The 18,540-nt window shown below is 43.1% G+C and overlaps 1 protein-coding gene across 4 annotated transcripts in view; it reads right to left on the minus strand.

Moving 5' to 3' along the window:
• Positions 1 to 17,032, minus strand: part of Ssbp2 (single stranded DNA binding protein 2) — a 253,540-nt gene extending 236,508 nt beyond the window's left edge. For all 4 annotated transcript variants that reach the window (XM_057789547.1, XM_057789546.1, XM_057789545.1 and 1 more), the window contains exon 1: positions 16,894 to 17,032. In XM_057789547.1, the coding sequence (XP_057645530.1) occupies positions 16,894 to 16,955 (62 nt within the window). In that variant the 5' untranslated portion in view covers positions 16,956 to 17,032. The remainder of the gene's footprint in view (positions 1 to 16,893) is intronic.
• Between the last annotated feature and the right edge of the window lie 1,508 nt (positions 17,033 to 18,540).

The following is an 18,540-nucleotide window of genomic DNA, read 5'->3' on the forward strand; positions in this document are numbered from 1 at the left end:
TTATTGTTAACTTTTCTTACCTTCTTCCCCTCACTCACACCTTTATTTGACTTTTTTATTGGGGGAGAACATTGTGAAAAGATTCAGGCTAACCTGGAATCATGCAGTCATGGCTGTTCTTGAACTCCTGAACCTCCAGCCTCTACCTAATGTTGTAAGATTAATGTATACTCCCAAAACTAGTCTTAAAATACACCTTTATTAAAAGATGCTTCAGAGAAGCTGGCAGTAGATTCAGAAAAACTGGTTCTTGGGCTAGAAGGTGTAGCACCGTGGTAGAGTAGGACCTAACACGTGTAAGGTCCTAGGTTCTCTCCCCAACTGCACATAATAATACAATAATTAATGATTTTAAGAGGGTTTTCATTTCTCTGTCACAGTCCTCTCTTTTGTCAGCCCATTATGTTTCTCTCTGGCCATGTGCTCTGACTGAAATGATTACACACCTGTGTATGAAGAAACGAGACTTTAGCTGGGCGGTGATGGCACATGCCAGCACTGGGAGGCAGAGGCAGGTGGATCACAGTGAGTTTGAGGCCAGCCTGATCTACAAAGCAAGTTTCAGGACAGCCAGAACTATTATACAGAGAAGCATAGTCTTGAAAACCTTTTTAAAAAAATGTAAATAAATAAATAAATATAGACTTTCAGAAAACTATGATCCGAGAACTCAAGCACATACAAGACTCAAGGCTTCTCCATCTTGTGCACCCTTCTGTGGAGTACTCAGTTCTTCGTGAGGCCTCACTATATATACAAAATTATCTGTATCAATCCATGTTGCATGACAGTAAATATTTTTTAAAGGAGGGTGGATTTTATTCACCGGGCTTTATTCAAATGGGTTGCTCTGTTTTGTTTTTGTTTTTATTAAACAATACTTCAAAGTTCCCAGGCATGAGTGGAAATCTGAAAACATGTGAAAGGTCATATGGTTACTTTTACTGTCTTCCTTCTTGTGTGATGGAAAGATACAACTATACATCTACTCACTCTAGATAGGGGACCCACAACAGACCAAAGTACAGACAGCACAAAAGTCCAACTTGGTGAACTAATGTACTTTATTGGGATTATTTCCAGAAGCAGAAATGACTCAAAGACAGCTGCATCACCAAGGCCCACCCCAGCATGAATGGCAGCTCACAAAAGCTGAGAAGTTGGAACACAGCCTGCAGGCTGCTCAACAGACTGGAGAGTGTCCTTCCCAAGTGACTCTGAGCAAAACCTCTTGTGGTTTCAGAGTCTTCATAGCAGCTCAGCTTTTATTGCTTACTCTGGCAGGGAGGGATCTAGTGAATCTTGTCTGTTTCAGGGACTTCCTGAAGCTATTTTAAGTTGTATACCTTCCTGGCTAAGGAGCTTCCTACAGGAAACAATGTTTTAATCTTGGGAAAAACTGTTACACAATAATGTTCCTTACCTTATTTCATAAATTAATTTTTCCCATAAAGCATTTGATTTAAACACTGGAAGGCACAGCAAGCAGTTACTAATTTAGTTTTCTTAACTATACCACAATCATTTCCCAATTACCTCTTGGAAACGATCCATTTATTCTAATCTAAGATTCAGAAAGCTTTTAAAAATCAATTGACAAAAAGTTAACAATGTAATCCATCCTAAAATTCTTTTTAAAAATGTATACACTGTCACCTTCAATGTCTAACTACTAAAGGAAAAAAAAATCCACTTACTGGCTTTCTTTCCCATACCCTACAGTGACCCATTATTGTCATTCTTTAATAAAACTTAAAGTACAACAGAGTGGAGCATAGCAACAACAACACCTGTCACAGTTCCCACCAGAAACCACATCAAGTAAGACCAACCCTATCTCCTTGCAGTTAGTCCTTTTCTGCTTGTTCTTTCTCAAGGAAATGCTTTCCACTCCTGACATCTCTGTTTCTTTGCCTTATCTCCACTTCCCAAAATATTAATACTGATTGGGCATGGTTATGCATGTTTACTTTAATCCCAGTACTCAGGAGGCAGAGACAAAGGCAGATAGATCTCTGTGTGTTCCTGGTCAGCCAGGGCTATATCTACACAGTGAGATTCTGTCCAACAAGAAAAAGAAAACCAACAACCGGAGCCCACTGCATGCATGCTAACTGAGGAGCTTACTCCTTTGGAGCTTTTCTCATTCAGGTCACAGAAGGAATCATGATCCTAATATCCAGTCCTGTTTAACATCTTACTGTCTCTTCTTGATCTGGCCAACTTAGCCCACACCTCCCTTCTGGAAACTCCCCTCTCTTGACATGTGATGCCAAGTTTTCCAAGGTCCCCTCATTTGTTTGCTGATCTTGTTCAGTCTAAATCTCAATCTCTCGGTCTACCTGACTTTTAAATATTCTCCATGGCTTATCTTCAGTTTCCTCTTCCCCTCCACATTGCCCCAGGAAAGCATTCCCTTTCTCCAGTCTTCAAATGAGAAATAAGAGGACACCCAGGCCCTAGAAAAGGCCCAAACCAACCTACACTGGTAGAAGTCGAGCAGGGCAAGACATACATGATGTTCCTGAGCTTTCTTCTTCTTATGGGTGCTTACTACACTTGTATGTTGTTGGTAAAACTTCATTGAGCTACACACTAAAGATAAATTCACATTTCTGTTTGAATTTCATACTCCATGAAGTCACTGTTAAGCGAACAAGCTAAACCTAGACATGGAGCTAAACCAACTCTGTCAAGTGTGGTTTATGAAAGTCTTGGTTTCCTTCATTAGCAACATGAAATCAACTATCAGAAGCATCTGGCACAATGCTCGAAATGCAAGCACTTTCTGCTTCCAAATAGTACATCTCTGCCCCATCCCTTCTTAACTCTGGTACCTCCTTGAAGTCCTACATTCACAATTTCCCCCAAACTGTTCTATCTTTGGGTCTGAATAGCATCTTAACCTGAATATCTCCGTCCTTAAACCTCCCCATTCTTCTTCCTGTATATCCTCAGTGTCTATGACTGAGACATAAGATACCCATCTTAAAACTCCTACTTCTTTTCCATTGAGGCCACTGAGTCCCATGTACTCCATACCCTAAAACTTCTACTATATTAGAAAAAAAAATGACCACATAAAATTGTATTGTTACAGCAGCTTACTTATTACAAGTTTCCAAAGACAATTATCCTATCTACCTTTCCATTATTTTTTCCAAAATTACTATTCTAAAACTCATCTAATAATGCAACTTTTTTGCTTAAAATTCCTTATCTCATAAGTCAAACTGTCATTCAAGACTGCAACCAAAACAGTTTAAGTTGCCACACATCACCTATAATATATCTAATCGTACCAACTTTACGGCAGTCTACCAAATACAGCTGGCCCTTCTGTGTTCAATCTCACACCGACAATATTCAGAAAACACTCCATCTGTTTGGCCTTCTCTTGTCATTATGCCAGAAACACTGTAACAACTATCTACCTGTCACTCACAAGGCACTAGGTAATATAAGAAAGTAATCTAAGGAAGGCTGAGAGTGCCTGAGAACCTGTGCAGACATTACATGCGGTCAGTAATCGGCTAAGACTTGAGCTTTCATAGATTTTAGGACTCACAGGGGTCCTGCACAAGTATGCTGAGAGTGTATGCCATTCCTCTTTACTGTCCTCATATTTGTGCACGCTTCCTTCTCTAGAATCCTATGTAGCTGACCATCCCCCAACTAGACCACCCTTACCCGTTAGTACACAGTAACTTTTCTCAGAGCTCGCCTAGAACCTTCTGCCTACACATTACAGTGCTTGCTCCCAGGGTGGTAGCTGCTGATAGCACTCTGAAGAATGAGTGGGCAGAGATGGCTGAACTAACTGGTGTGACTTAGGCATGTTCAACTGAGGCTAACACAGAACAAAAGGTGCACTGCTTTTTTTAATAAAGAAATAGATCATAGAAAGCAGGACTAATGCAATTCCCCTCTCACAACACATAAAAATATATACTCAGAGTATATATATAAATTAAAATTTTTAAGCTAATTTTAAATGCTACTTTGGTAGAAATGACTTTTGAAGATCTATTAAGATTGTTCTACACACAAAAAAAAAAAGCTGAAAAAAAAAAACAAGCTGAAAAAAAAAAGATTGTTCTACACAAAGAACTGGGAGGCTTGTTTCCAGAGTTAAAAACATAATCAAAGCCTGAATATTGTGTTGTTTGCTTCCCTTGTCTCCTGAGATCACTGGAGCTTCCACCCTTCCACAGACCCCGGAGGCTCATCTCTAAGGACTGACCTCTGGCACCAGAGGAGAGCAGCAGCCCCACGGCTCCTCCCTGCTAGGCTGACAGTGGCAATGGTCCTTGTCAGAGCACAGCTCCGGGAGGCTGGCCTTTCCGGTGATCATAGCTCTCCCTAGATTCCGGTAACTGTTCTGACTGAAGCACTAAACTCTTTCTAATAGCTGGATTGCCCCCCTCCAGGTTTTAATCCTGCACATATCTTCATTCAACACTTTTCAGTATCCCTCTGAAGAAGCCACAGTGCTGGGCCCAACACCAACACAGGAACAGCTAGTCAGCTGTCATTGTCACGGCACCTGCTGTGTTACCAGTTTTCATATGGGTGATATCACTGCTTTGAAGAACGGCCTCAACATCTTTTAATGTTTCTGGGAAAACTTGCCTATATCCTCTTCATCTTTCTGGCCCTGAATACTGAAATCCAATTCACATAACTTACTCAATACAACCTGAATTCAAAATGAATTAGCAAGGTTTCCCCAAAATGAACTGAGTACTGGATATTATGTATATATTTGTGTTTGATGTATTTTTATGACAGGCAGCTCAATTTTTTCCATGACAATTTTAAATGAAGGAATAATATCAATCACTAAGTTTAATTCAGGGTTTAAAAAAATGTATTCTGAAACACTGCAATAGTTTCCTATTAACTGCCATTACTTTAAATGATCTAATGTAAATAATTTTAATCTAATCATAAGCAACAAAGAGTACAACAAAGGAATTGTTTTTATTCTTTCTAGTAGCCATTTCCAGAGAAATTGTTGGTAATAGACTTCAGTATGGTTGTAATACTTCTGGACCACATGGGCCTTTCCAGAAGCCCTTGTTCAAAAGTAAACAAGTAAACAAGTCAGCAGGACACAAGTTCATTGGGAGAGACATCAGATAAAGGAAACTCATATCTACAGGTGGGTATTTTTTCTAGTTATTATATTTTCCTATTTATTTCTGATTCCAAAGTTACCAAGAAAAGTCACTTAAACAGTTAATTTTTCAGTGCTACGGAAAGAATGAAGCCTGAGCTCCTAATGAGTATCTTCCTTTTTATAAGCATTATATCCAAGATGGTAAGCCTCAGATATCAGCTAAAGGACATGAGTCTATCCACCCTTTTAGCAGATGTAAATTGCTTCTAATCTTTCTTCAACCTGTATTTTCTGTTAGTTCTCTCCTGTATTTTCTGTTAGTTCCCATTCCAATTAAAAATTGTGGCTGTGTATCAACAGAACAACCCAAGCATTCTCCTGCTTCCCACCCCAACCCCGTATCACTCACATTCATGTTTTCCCCTCTCCTGGGTCAAAGAAACACATAGAGTAATAATGGTTAAAATGAGCACCACAGTCTGGACACGGGGTGCACAATTCCCTGAGTTTCCTTGGATGGCATATAAACCTCCCTGAAATTCAGTCTCCCCGTCTTAAAATCACAAATATATTACTGTATAAGCTGCTGTAAGGATTAAACAAGAAGCCAAATACAAATACTGTTGACTCCGTTTACTGAGGCTCCTGGAATAGCCATATTCTTAAAGACAGAAAGATATACAGTGGTTGCCAGATGCTGAGAGGAAAGGCGAGTGGGAAGCTATTGTTTCATGGTCACAAAGTTTCAGCTTGGGATGATGAAAAAGTTCTGAAAATGAGGCAGGGGTTGCACAACATGAAGATGATTAATGACACCAAGTGGCATACCAAAACTAGTTAAAATGGTAGATTTTATGTTATACATATTTTACCACAGAAAAGGAGAATATCGATCATTTATATTGGAAGACTTTCTCTTCCTTTTTTTAGAGAGGGTATGTGTTATATTTTGATCATGAAATGTGTCCACAGGCTTGTGTGTTGAACACTTGGTCAGCAGCTGGTGGCACTGTTTGAGTTACTTTTGAAACTTTAGGAAATGGAGCCTACTGAAGAAGGAAGTAGTTTGAGTGCGCCTTAAAATGTGATACCTAAGACTCAAGCCTTCCCGACCCTCCTTACTTTCCAACTCAAGGTAAGAACCTTCTCCACCTGAGTCTGAGCCTAACTGCAAAGGGTCAGGTAACCCTGGCCTGAATTCCCCCAATGAATAAAATTAATCTTCATTCCCCTTAAAAAGCTAACACAGTACGAAGAGGGGAGAGGAGAACTTCTCTTTCCCCACCCCTATTTTAACTCTCCAGAAAACAGGCAAATCAATGGGTAAGAGTTTACTGATAAAAACTGCATATGCCTTCATAAATTAGAAATCTAGAACTTAGCAGATATAATACACACATATGTGATTCCTAAATTTGAGATGCTAACACAGAAAAAAAAAACACTGGATTCAAGTCTAGCCTGAGTCATATGGCAATGCCCTATCTCAGAAAACAAAAACATCCAAAGTCAAAGCTACCCTGAATCCTGCATCCAACATTCCATTTATGTAAGAACAGCATTAAAAACTTCAAATAAAAATCAGATTTGTGGGTCCATCTGACAGTAAGACCCCGGTGTTCCACACACCCCTGACTTCTATCCTAGAGAATGAAGAAGTCGAGCGAGGGTCCACTAGCAGTGCCGCCCTCCCGCCTAGCATCGTAGTGCCACCAGCTGAGCAAAGATCATCAGTATCATCCAGCTACAACCCCACAACCACAACACAGCCCTGCCTGCAGGATATACTGACCCAACAGTGGCACAAAAGCTATAAAGTAACGCAGCACCTTCTGATTGGGTTTAAGACCCATTCCATGAGATGGAACCCACATCTGACCTGCTAAAGTGACCAAAAACTGAGACAATATAGGTTTAGGGAAACACCTGACACTATTACTCTCCTAAAGGTACAGCAATAAAGGTAAGTCCTAATGAAATACTGCTGTACCCAGGCATCAGTGCATCAGAGAAACTTCTTCTTGGAGTGGATGGTAATTAACACTGAGCCCCACAATTTGACAACGTGCACAAAGAAAGAAACTTTGGAGTCGTCAGCTCTCAGTGGGCTTTCTTTATCAAACTCCTCTCCCCAGTCTCAGGGATCTACCCAGAAGAGGAGGCAGAGGTGGTAGGTGATACTGAAGAAGCCGCATCTTCCAGACACAACAGCACTAACACACATAACTCACAAAGACTGTGGCGGCATGCACAGGACCTGAACAGGTGCAAACCAAACAGAATCCCAGTGCGGAGAAGAGGAAGCGCACACAAAGTCCCACCACTAACCAAGAAGCTATTTGGAGTTGACACCCACTGGCAAAGGGAAAAATTACTTCTCCAAGAGTATATAACTAGGTGTATTTGAACCAAGCTGCAGGGCATGCCCCCTGCCCAGGAATAGTTGTCCTATACAAAACAGACTATTTTGTTTTGTGTGCATGTACTTTTTGTTTGGTTTTGGTTTTTTTGTCTTACTTTTTTTTGTTTGTTTAGGGTTCCAGGTTTTGTTGTTTATCTTTCTGAGTGAGGGTGAAGTTGGGTAGATAGAGAGGTGGGGAGGATCTGGGGGAGTTAAGGGATGAAAAGAGTATGATCAAAATGTATATGTAAAAATTGATTTTTCAAGTAAAATTAAATCAGATTTGTTCATTTTATTCATGATATGGACCTTTGGGCATTATGTCATTGTATAAATCATGTTTAGCATACTTTAACAATATGTATTTTTCTTTTAATCAAAGTACTTGTAACTCACATCTTAAATAAAATCATAACATCTAATCTATGATTCTCTAATGAATCAAACTGATAGCTAAACCTTCATTCATCTCCCATTCAAAGGATCAGCTAACTTCTAGTGAATGGAAACAAAACATTCAAATTATGGCTCAGATTGTGCATGCTAGTTAAAAAATAAAAATGTCTTTTTAAATGTGACTTAGCTCTGCCACACATTTCTTGTATTATCCTAGCTAAACTAATATTCATTTATAAACCTTGACAATCAATGGAGACTTTTTAAAAGTATATTAAAATAATTGAAAAATATGAAACACAACTTTACTTATATTATTAAATATTTATTGCATAGATTGTCAAACTTTCTATGAAAATATTTATACATATTCATTGTATATAGGTAATATCGCCAACTCTGAAATTCAGAAAAAAACTACTTTATATCTACATTTTTTTATCTTTAGAAATGATATAATTCTAGTACCAAACACTGAAAGTATTGGGGAGAATATGAGCTAGATATAGTGGCACACTGGTAGTATATATGAAATTGACTACATCTTTATTATGTCACAAATATAATAAACCCAAGCACTGTACTAAGCAAGCAGTGGGAATGCATTAATGAACAAGTCATCTTGTCCTCATGTCCAATATAACTGAGAAATGAGACAGTAAACCAAACAGAAGACATGTAATTAATTTTGAAACAAAAATGGTCAATGAGGGTTATTAGAAAATCATCCAAACTTATCTGGAAGTAAGTGTTCCAACTATACCATCTGTTGTTAATCCAACAGCTCCAACCTATGTCTTTTTGTGTATGTGTGATGGTATATGTGTACATGTTGGTGAGGTGTGTGTGCTATGTGTGTATGTATACATGTAAATGTGGCAGATGGAGAACGAACTCAGTGCCATTCCTCAGGGGGCGCTGTCTACCTTGTTTTGAGGCATGGTTACTCACTGTAGGCTAGGCGGGCTGGCCAGAGAGATCAAAGATCTGAGTGTCTCTGCCTCCCAGCAGGGGGCTATAAGCACATCACCAAAGCCTACTTTTTTCCATGAGTACTGGGGACGTGACTTGGGGCCCAGCATTGCACGGTAAGGACTTGAGACTGAGCTCTTCCACTCAGCAGCACCATTATAAAAGCTTTACTGTTCTCGTAGGAACAACTCTACCCCCAGGGCTTAGAGATCCTCACCCTACCACCTAGGAAGGCGGCATACCAACTGGATTCACACCCCAGTTCCTCAGCAATAATAGAAAATCAGATAAGTGCACTTTTTACCCCTACCTTCCCTCCTGTTTTGCACATCGTTGAACAATTATCCAGAGATATTTCCTTAATGATAGTTCAGACCTGCCAGAAACCCCCTGCCCTAACTGTTCCTTTTAGTATTAATTACTCAGGTCTCTGTCTAAATGTCTTCTTCTCCAAGAAGCTTCCTCTGTGGCTGCCTAATCTAATACAGCTTTCCGGTCATTCTCTATTACCACCCCATATTTTATTACTTTTATGGCCAATATAACTGTCCAAAAATTGCCTAGTACATTTGTTTATTTACACATTACTGCAACAAACGTCACGCGTCCATGAGAGCAAGCCTCATTTTATCCTCTCCGTCAGCCTGAGTCCTCCCTGCTGTCTAGGTCGTCAGGGAGAAAGCAGGGATGTTTCTAGCTCAGAGTGAATAATGACTGGTTTTAAGCCAGTTACAGCAAGACTATTATCTTTGTCAGCAACTGGTTTCTGGTAAGGCACTACAGAGTCTCCCAATTCACGAAGGTGTTTCCTTCATTCTCGATGAAACATACAGGAAAAATCTTACCTTCTCCCGTCTTTCACTTTTTATAAGAAATAACGCTAGGCACCTATGACAAACCTTTTACAACCATGACAGAAACACTAGAGGGATGGCAGAGAAGCTGATCCTCAACTGTCGCGTTCTTGATTTACTCAACCAACTCTGAAGGACTACTTCAGATGCTTGTGGGAGAGGAGGCTAATTTTTAAGCCAGATTAATTAAGCCATGTTCTATGCCATTTTGATACTTACAGCCAAAGACATTGTAAACTGTTAAATTTCTTTTGTTTCATTAAGAGGTACCACAAAGCCTATGGGATTTTCAGAAGGGTAAATGAAGTAATATAAGGGCCAAATGCGAGCAAAATACTCAAATAAGAGGACTGCTGTTTTTGTTACTATTAAGCAGCAGCTTCCTAAGACAAAACTGCGAATGGTCTGTATTACGGTTTTGCAGAAAACACTTTAATTTTTATGTAAGATAACGTGCTACACAGTAATTCATTTATTTAGACTTGGGCAATCCATAAAGTAGCTTTTGGGTTTTTTAATCTCAGATTTGAAGTAGGTAAAGTAGATAACACGCAGGAATCAGGTCACTTACAAAGTGGCCTTGAGCTTCAGAGGCCACCCTTTCTGGGCACCAACTCTTGAACTGAAATGGACAGCTTTCATATGCTAGTCTTCCCTTTCTTCACAAATATTTCATTTGTACTTTAATGTGACTTGATTTTTACAATGAATTAAAATTAAAATGTAATAGTAATTACAACTATACTCTTAAATAACCACTGGTATAAAAACATTTAAAATTAGGAAAACAGTGCCATTTTTCAGTTTCTACAGTTTAGACAATGCTGAACTCTTTTTTAGCCTATTTGGTAAAAATGACAGACTACCAAAATAATCCCTTGTCCGGATCATTGGTTCAAGCTCACTGTAACTCAATTGATGTAAAATGTCATAATGGCTCATCACTAGATAGTGGACTCCTGAATGAAATACAATCATCAGAGTTCTTACGGTAAAATATGAGTTCTATCATTACCAGAAAATGATACCAACTCATGTCTGTTTTTAAAAGGTGAAGGAAGGGCTAGGAAGATGAAATACAGATGACACAGGAGCAGACAGGTGATGAACAGGGTGATGTCCCAGCACTCCATCAGGACTGCCTCAACCGGTTCAGAAAAATGGCTGCTCTTGTGCCTATCTGAAAATATGAATACCTCCACTACTGAGAATCCTCTAGCCATTAACTTACTCTGACCAAAATACTACTCATCCATCATGGCCTATACCAAATCTAAAACCTTCCTGGAAAAATTCTCTTCTTGCTTTTGTGACCCACGGTGCCGGCTTTGCAGGGCCCTCACACAACTCCTCAGACTGACAGCTGGGGAAGACAGAAGAGCTGCTAAGGGACCATGAAGGCCACCATCTTTACTGTGCATACCTTTTAGTGTATATGCAGTTTCTGTGCAGCAGTCAAGAGGCTCTCCATCATGCAATTAAGTCACATAATGTTTTATACAAAAGCCATTATGTATACAAAAATACATACAAAATCTGATAAGTACTCTTAAAATGTGAGTATTTTCCATTAATTTTATCGGAAAATTATCTTCCAAAATAAACAAATACATATAATTCCATTAATCAAAATTTTAAGTCGATTTTTTAAAATATGGCCTTGATAAATTTAAATGCTTGGCATATGTTTACCAAGGGTTAACCACCAGTAAACAATGTCACCAGCACACAAATACTTAATGCCTTTCTCACAATGGTATCAAAGCAACATGACACAGCAATAGAGAACATCCCAATGTATACCAAAACACAACTATAACTATGCATGCTTTCAAACTGCATTGCCTCAAAACAGTTTTACAGCTCTCAAGTTGGTCCTGATCCTATGTTCCAACACTGATACACGGTTATGATCTCCATGCTTCTAAAAAGGAAGACTCTCAATTCAAATTACACTTGGAACTGTAAACTCCAGGGGTGTACTAGAAACCAGCCTACGCCTGGGCATCCAGTCCCTGTTCCAGAGCATGGTCTACTTTTAAACAACTCAAGTCTGTCTTCCAGTAGCAATCAGAGATGTAAGCCACGTTTGGTGCACCACGATAGACTAAAATTTAATGATCTTTCTCTTCATCCTGAATTGGTTTTATGGGCAAAGTGGCTTTGTAAGTATGAAAATAATCCTTTTACATTTTTAAATAGCTCCCAAAGTATATAGTATTTATAATACTATTCCTAAGAATAATAAATCTCTGCATAAAATACTAAAATTTGTCAGACATGGTGGAGCACACCTCTAATCCCCTCACTTGGGATGCAGAGGCAAGGGGATCTCTAAGTTTGAAGTCAGCCTGATCTACCCAGCAAGTTCCAGGCCAGCCAAAGTTAATAGGAGATCTTGTAACTGACTTTCAACTTCTTTCTTAAGGGTCATTCCTTTCAAAATCAGGGTAGCAGGGGGAGGGGGATATTTTATTCTTTTTCTACAATAAAAGCCATCAATCAAAAGAAAAACTTCTCCAAGTTAAGATGACATTTCAAATCCAAATTAGTGGATATTTTAGAGAAAACATCCTGGAAATTGAGAAGAGAGTCGGTATCTCTTGCTCCCATGAAGACCTCTCACTGGCCCTAGAAACCCTGTGGGCTGGGATGTCACCAGTGGAGGGCGTGTGCTTTGCCTAAACAAGGCCATAAATTCAACTCCCAGAGTCTCCCTCCCCAAAACACATAAACTAAAAACCTTTAGTTGTGTATCAACTGCTCATCAAACAAGTTTCTAAAGAGATCTGTATTAGTTCACCTACCTAATTTTCTTCAGGGGAAAAAAAAAAAGAAGACGACTTGCAATTTTTGTTTGGTGGGAATGCTTTAATGATGAAAGAGAGAACAGGTGACAGGCAGCAGGTACTAGGCCTAAAACTCAAACTCAGTAGCACGTAAATGGTTTTCAGGTCGCAGCCACTTAAAAGGAGGCACATAGGAAATGGTTTTCAGAGCTGTCAACTATAAAAGCGAGTCTTTAAACAAAGTTATTTTAAGTGTCCCATGTTATAATTTAATTTCTAAGTCTAATGACTACTTTGCAAATGCACTGTTTACTATGGCCTCCCATGCTCATCTTCAATTCCTTGCAAGTTCTTCTTGCAGTATCATAACACGATGGTAACAAAGTAGGAGCTGAGGATGTAGCTCAGTTGGCAGACTGCCTGCCTAGCCCTGGTTCAATCCCACAGAAAAATAGGTGTGGTAGGACACACCTATAATTGCAGTACTTGTGCGGTGGAGGCAGGAGGGTGAGAAGTTCAAGGTCAACCTGAACTTCTAAGGATTTTGAAGTAAGGAATTTGAGGCTAGTCTCGGCTATGTGAGCCCCTACCTCAAAAAGCAACAACAACAAAAAAAAACTTCTATCAGTATTCATAGGCTCACCACTAGTTCCTTGGTACTGTGGTTTAAAGTTAAACACATCTCATATAGAAACTGCTTACAACTGTTATATTTAATTTAAAATTGTTAATGATCAAACAAAATTTCTAGAAACAAAATCTGAAGGAAAAAGGATTCTCCAACTTCCATCCCTAAATATCCTGTGTCTTCTCCCAGACCACATGCACATATGCAACCTGACAATGTTGAGGCTGTAGGAACAAGGGTGCAGCAATGGTTAAGACTGCGTAGCTGACCAAATCTCCATTCTGTCCTGGCTGATTATGTAACTCTGTTTCCTAAATCGGAGACAGCCTCCCAGACAGTGAAGGTAACCTGGTCACTGAATGTGTGTCTTTCAGTTTCAGTAACAAGTGCCAAAGTTGGAGGAATCTTTGTTACAAACACAGCTTTCTGATTTTTTTAATAACCTTATCCCTGGGTAGTTACTTAATCAGATGGGGGTTCTGTCTTGTTTTTTCAGTGGAGGAGGGAAACACAACCTATACATCAGAATTACTGGCAGAACGAGAAGAAATGCGAACGAAGAGAAAATAAACATGAAACTCTTAACACAGTGATGGCACACACAATGGCAAAAAGCAACAGTTACTATTGCATTCTTGTTTGGGGATATTCTTGAAATAAAACTAGGCTAACAGAATATGGAACTCAACCTTGTGTGTCCTTACGTGAAAACTCTTCCCACTGGAAGGATTCCTTTGAGTCTGACAAGAAGTTGGTACTTCAGTATTCGATGGCAGGGTTCTTAACGTCAAAGACAGCTTAGAGAAGAAATTAAAAACTACTGTTCCTTACTCAAAAGAAACGTACATTACAGGGAAAGTTAAATATAAATAACTAATTACATAATTATTTAATTATCATTTTGGTCAGTGCTATAAGGAAAGTACTAAAGCCACTGGCAATAATCTAACAGAGTCAGAATTAAAATTTCTATGTAAACATCCCACCGTCCTCCGGGGCGGCTCAATCAATTAAATCTATTGCAAACCTGAGTAGGCTTGACCCGTTTGTTTGGTAAAACAACAAAATACACAATTAATCTGACCCTAGCCAATTTTCTGATCAAAACTAAAAAACAAAATTTTAGAAACTGTGCAAGCCACAAATTATTTTCAAGTACTTTATATAGTGGCTTGTTACTGCAAGAGAAAGCAAAGACTTGATACAGGTAAGTGCTTATCAGCTCTCCACTATGAAGCTGTGTGAGAAACATAGCTCTTAATTATAAAGCTAGTATGTTTACTTCATGTTTGCCATTATTCACAACTCATTTTCAGGATAGTTTTATAAAAATGCACTCATTCTTATTACTGAAATACAAATTATTTGTGATTTTTTTTAAGACTGGAACGGTCTTAAGTTGCTTACTAGAGAATTCTTTATCCCTCAATTACCTCTTAAAATCTACCACTTTTAAAAATTAAAAACAAAAGTCTACTGCCATTCCTTTAACAACAACTTCAAGTTTCCTATCTTCTGAAATCAGTAAACACAGAGACAATTGTGATTAGATCAACTCTCCCATTAAAATATTTATTCTGTAAGAATGGGATATTCTTCAGTGTTTGTCTTATATCTGCTAAAAATTAATGCAGAAACGATGAGCCCAGAACAGCCACTGTCAATTCTCCAAAGGTGGCCTTTTCAACTAACTAGTACATAAGCAAAGACAGTTAAGAATTCCTATTGCCAATTGTAATAAATGGAGGAAATACATTTAAATCAAACAGCACCATCTAGCAGAGCCCTCATTACTTTGCTCCTAAGAGTTGATGTTACTTGTTCGGTTTGGGACCAAGAGTGGCAATAGCTTGTTTTTCTGACAGAATCACAGAATTGACACCGGGAAAGACCGAACATACCCAGTCTAACTTCCTCGTTGTCTCAGCACTAAACAATTTTATTTTGGTTTTTTTTTTTTTTAATTCAGGAGACTATAGAATCGACTCAGCTGATTATCAGCCATTTCTGGGAATCCAGCTAAAACCCAAATTATTTTAATACCAAATTTAATAGCATCCCCCAATAAGATTATGTTTTCAATACATCACAATTCCTCCACTCCCCATAATGTGAAATCCAGGTACTTTACAATCAAAGCATCCTCCTTCAGATGTTTGTATCAGATATAGTACAGCCACAGAAATGATTAATAAGCACAAACTAGTATTTTAGAACTCCAAGTCCAGTAAACTGGCAATAATTCTACGTATTTTATATATTCCTTGTCACAGCAAGATCTTAAAAATAGCAAGGGTGGAGGGAGCAATAGCATCTCTCCATTAATTTTTTTGTTGTTGTGTTTTGTTTTCCTACATCAAGGCCTGCCACCTCTAAATCCTATGGGAATTATGTGTGTTGCTGCCAACACGAAGATTAGAAAATGTTCCCATCCCTAGGGCACAACAAACTTTCAAGGGTAAGACTAACTGCCTAAAGCAAGGAGGGAAACTCGGTAGCCTACACATTAGATTTTTATTTGTGAAGCTATTTTTGTATGCCAGGGACCCAAAGTACCTCCGAGAAAGACTCTTGCTTTCCTCCAGCCTGAAGCCCCTCAATAAGACGGTGTGTTCAGTGATAAGGATAAGCCTGACCCTGAGAGCAGACCCACTTACAGGGAATCAGTCTGAACATCTGCACATAGGAAAAGGGGGGAGGGCTCTTCCTCAGTGTCACAGTCACTATTCGCTCTCATTTTAGTAACAACCAAATCGCCGTTACAAGTACACAAGAATAGCAGCCAACAAGCCTGCTTCGCAGCGTGCCGCGACCGTGGCACCCCGGCTCTCCCGCGTCCTCCCGGCTCCCACCGAAGTTCCCACCTGTATCTCCCACGACCCAGCCAAGCGGCTCGCGCCCGGCATCTCTGCCGCAGCCCCCTTTCCGCCCCGCGCCGCGTCCACGCCGCGGACAGCCCTCCTCACGGCGCCGCCACGGCCCACGGGACCTGCCCTCCGCGCCCGCGGCCACCGCCCCCGGGGACACAGCAAGTCTCAAAAAAGTTCTGGGGCCGCCGCCGAGCCGGTGTGCCGCGAGAGGCAGGAGCGCCAAGCACCCGCGGCCGACCCCGCGCGGGCCGGCACACTTTCTCCCTCCGGGAACTCGGCGCCCCCACTCGCAAACTTCCCTCGCCGGCCTGCGCGGGGAGAACCCGCGGACACGCGTCCCCCAGCCTGCCCGGCCCACGCCCGCACTTGCCCTCCGCGTCCCGCGGGGCCCCGCTTCCGCCCGCCGCGCGCCCGGCCCGCCGCCCTCTCCTCGCCCCACGCTCGGGGGGCCCCCCGCCGGACCCCGGCACCCCGCAGCCCGCGCCCCCCGCCCCAGCCCGCCGCGCGCAGCGGCCCGGCCGTCCTGGCCCGCAGCTCCAAAGTTACTTTGCGAGGAGGTGAAGCCGCGGGTGGTTCCCCTCAGCCACCCAAAACAAGTTTCCATCCCCGCCGCCGCCCCCCGCCACGCGCGTCCCTCCCGCCGCCCGCGGCCACCCGCCGGGGGCTCCCCGTGGAGGCGGCCGCTCCCCCGAGCCGCGCGCCCCCGCCCCGCGCCTCCCCCTGCCACCCACCCACCCTCCCGGGCTCCCCCCTTCTCCCCGGCGGGGCGGCCGTGTGGCTGCGGCTCCCGGAGAGTGCGAGTGCGTGCGCGAGTGTGCGCGCGTGCGAAGGCGGAGGTGGCTGCGGCGCGGAGACACTCACTTCTCCCGGGCCTGGCTGTCGGACGGGACGGCGCTGCTGTTACTCTTGCCTTTGCCGTACATGCTTGTGCCGAGAGCAGCTCCCACTGTCACGCACCTGTCAACCCATCACAGCCTCCCCGGGAACAGCCCCGTCCCCATGGCGACCCACGCAGCCACCCCCACCATTGGCCGCCCCACGCCAGAGCTCCGCCCTCCTCGCCCTGGCAACGCGCGAGACTGACAGGCCTCCCCCTCCCTCCGGCCTGCCGGAGCGCGCGGCGGCGGCTCGGCCTTCGCGGCAGTCTCCTCCCTCCTTCCCTCCCTCGCCGGCTCCCTCCCTCCCTCCTTCCCTCTCCGCCGCGCTCCCCCCCCCCCTCCCGCTCTCCTTCCCCCTCCCCCCTCCGAACCCGGGCGCTAGGGGGGAATTAGAAACTGCTCTAGAAGGATTTTAAACAACTGGCTGTTCCCTCCGCCGCCGCCCCGCCCCCCGCGCCGCCCGCGCCCGGCTCCTCACTGGAGAGAAGGCGCGGAGAGGAGGGGAAAGTGCGGCCTGGAGTGCCTGGCAGCGACTGCGGAACGGGAGTCGCCGCGGCCCCAGACTTCGGGGCGCCCGGCGGGTCCAGAGACAGACCCGACCCACGGCCCCAGTCCCAGGGGGGAGCCCTCCAGGCTCCTCTCCCGCTCCTCTCCGGCGGGCATCCCGAGCCGGTACCCCCCCCCCCCCCCGATCGATCGCAGCGCTACTCTCTGGGGTGTCGCCCCAGCCCTGCTCCCGGAGAGCCAGCAGGCCGGGGGCGCCCGCTCTGAACCCTCGACCTTGTGGCTGAGGGACTGGGCGACTCTCCTCGCCCGGGGAGGAACTGTACCCCCCTCCCGGGGCGCCCGCCCAGGCGGTGTCGCCGGCTCTGAGGCCGAGCCCTGCGTCCCCAGGGAGCCCTGCCTGGTGTCAGCCTCCTTCCTAAGAGGGGAGCACACTCCCAAAGAGGCCAAGTGACCGACTCCTGGGACCACAGTGGCCCACGCGTGGCCTTGGCCCCTTCCTCGACAGTACTCCGCACAGGTCTGCGGCAGAGCCGGGGCCCAGGCAGTCTCCACTCGGCCTGTCTTACTAGTTTGGGTGGGCAATGTCATTTCAGTTTGACCCCTAGACTGGAAAGAACCAGAGAAGGCCCTAAAAAAGAGCCCTGTACTTGCCGGGCAGAATAGGCCATAGAGCTCTAGGTGTGCAAGGCTGTGCCCGAGCTGAAAACTCCCCGAGAATATTTTTGGATCCAAGTCCCTAATCTCATTTCAGTGAATGCGCAAAAGTTTCTCAAGACACACGCAACCTGGTTTCTGATAGACTCCATCCTTTATTTTGTCGGAGATCCTTGGCTGTAAAATCAGACAGGGTGGAAATCGGGTTGGGAGAAGAGATGAGCTTCAAATGGGAGGTGACAGGGCAAGAGAGGTGCCATTGGGGTAAGACAGGGAAACCTCAGAAAAGAATGAATCGAGGAGGAGGGACGGTTGTGCTAAGGGAAAGGAAATAGCATTCAAATGAGGAAGCATACCTTTATTGCTGGCAGCTTTAAGCATTTAGCAGTAGGATCATAAAAATGCATATGGAGATGCGGAGATGGATGGAAAGGAAAGAAATGGAGTTTGTGATCTCTGATAGCAGGTG

The sequence above is a fragment of the Chionomys nivalis genome, chromosome 15, assembly GCF_950005125.1.
Source record: "Chionomys nivalis chromosome 15, mChiNiv1.1, whole genome shotgun sequence".
NCBI lineage: Eukaryota > Metazoa > Chordata > Mammalia > Rodentia > Cricetidae > Chionomys > Chionomys nivalis.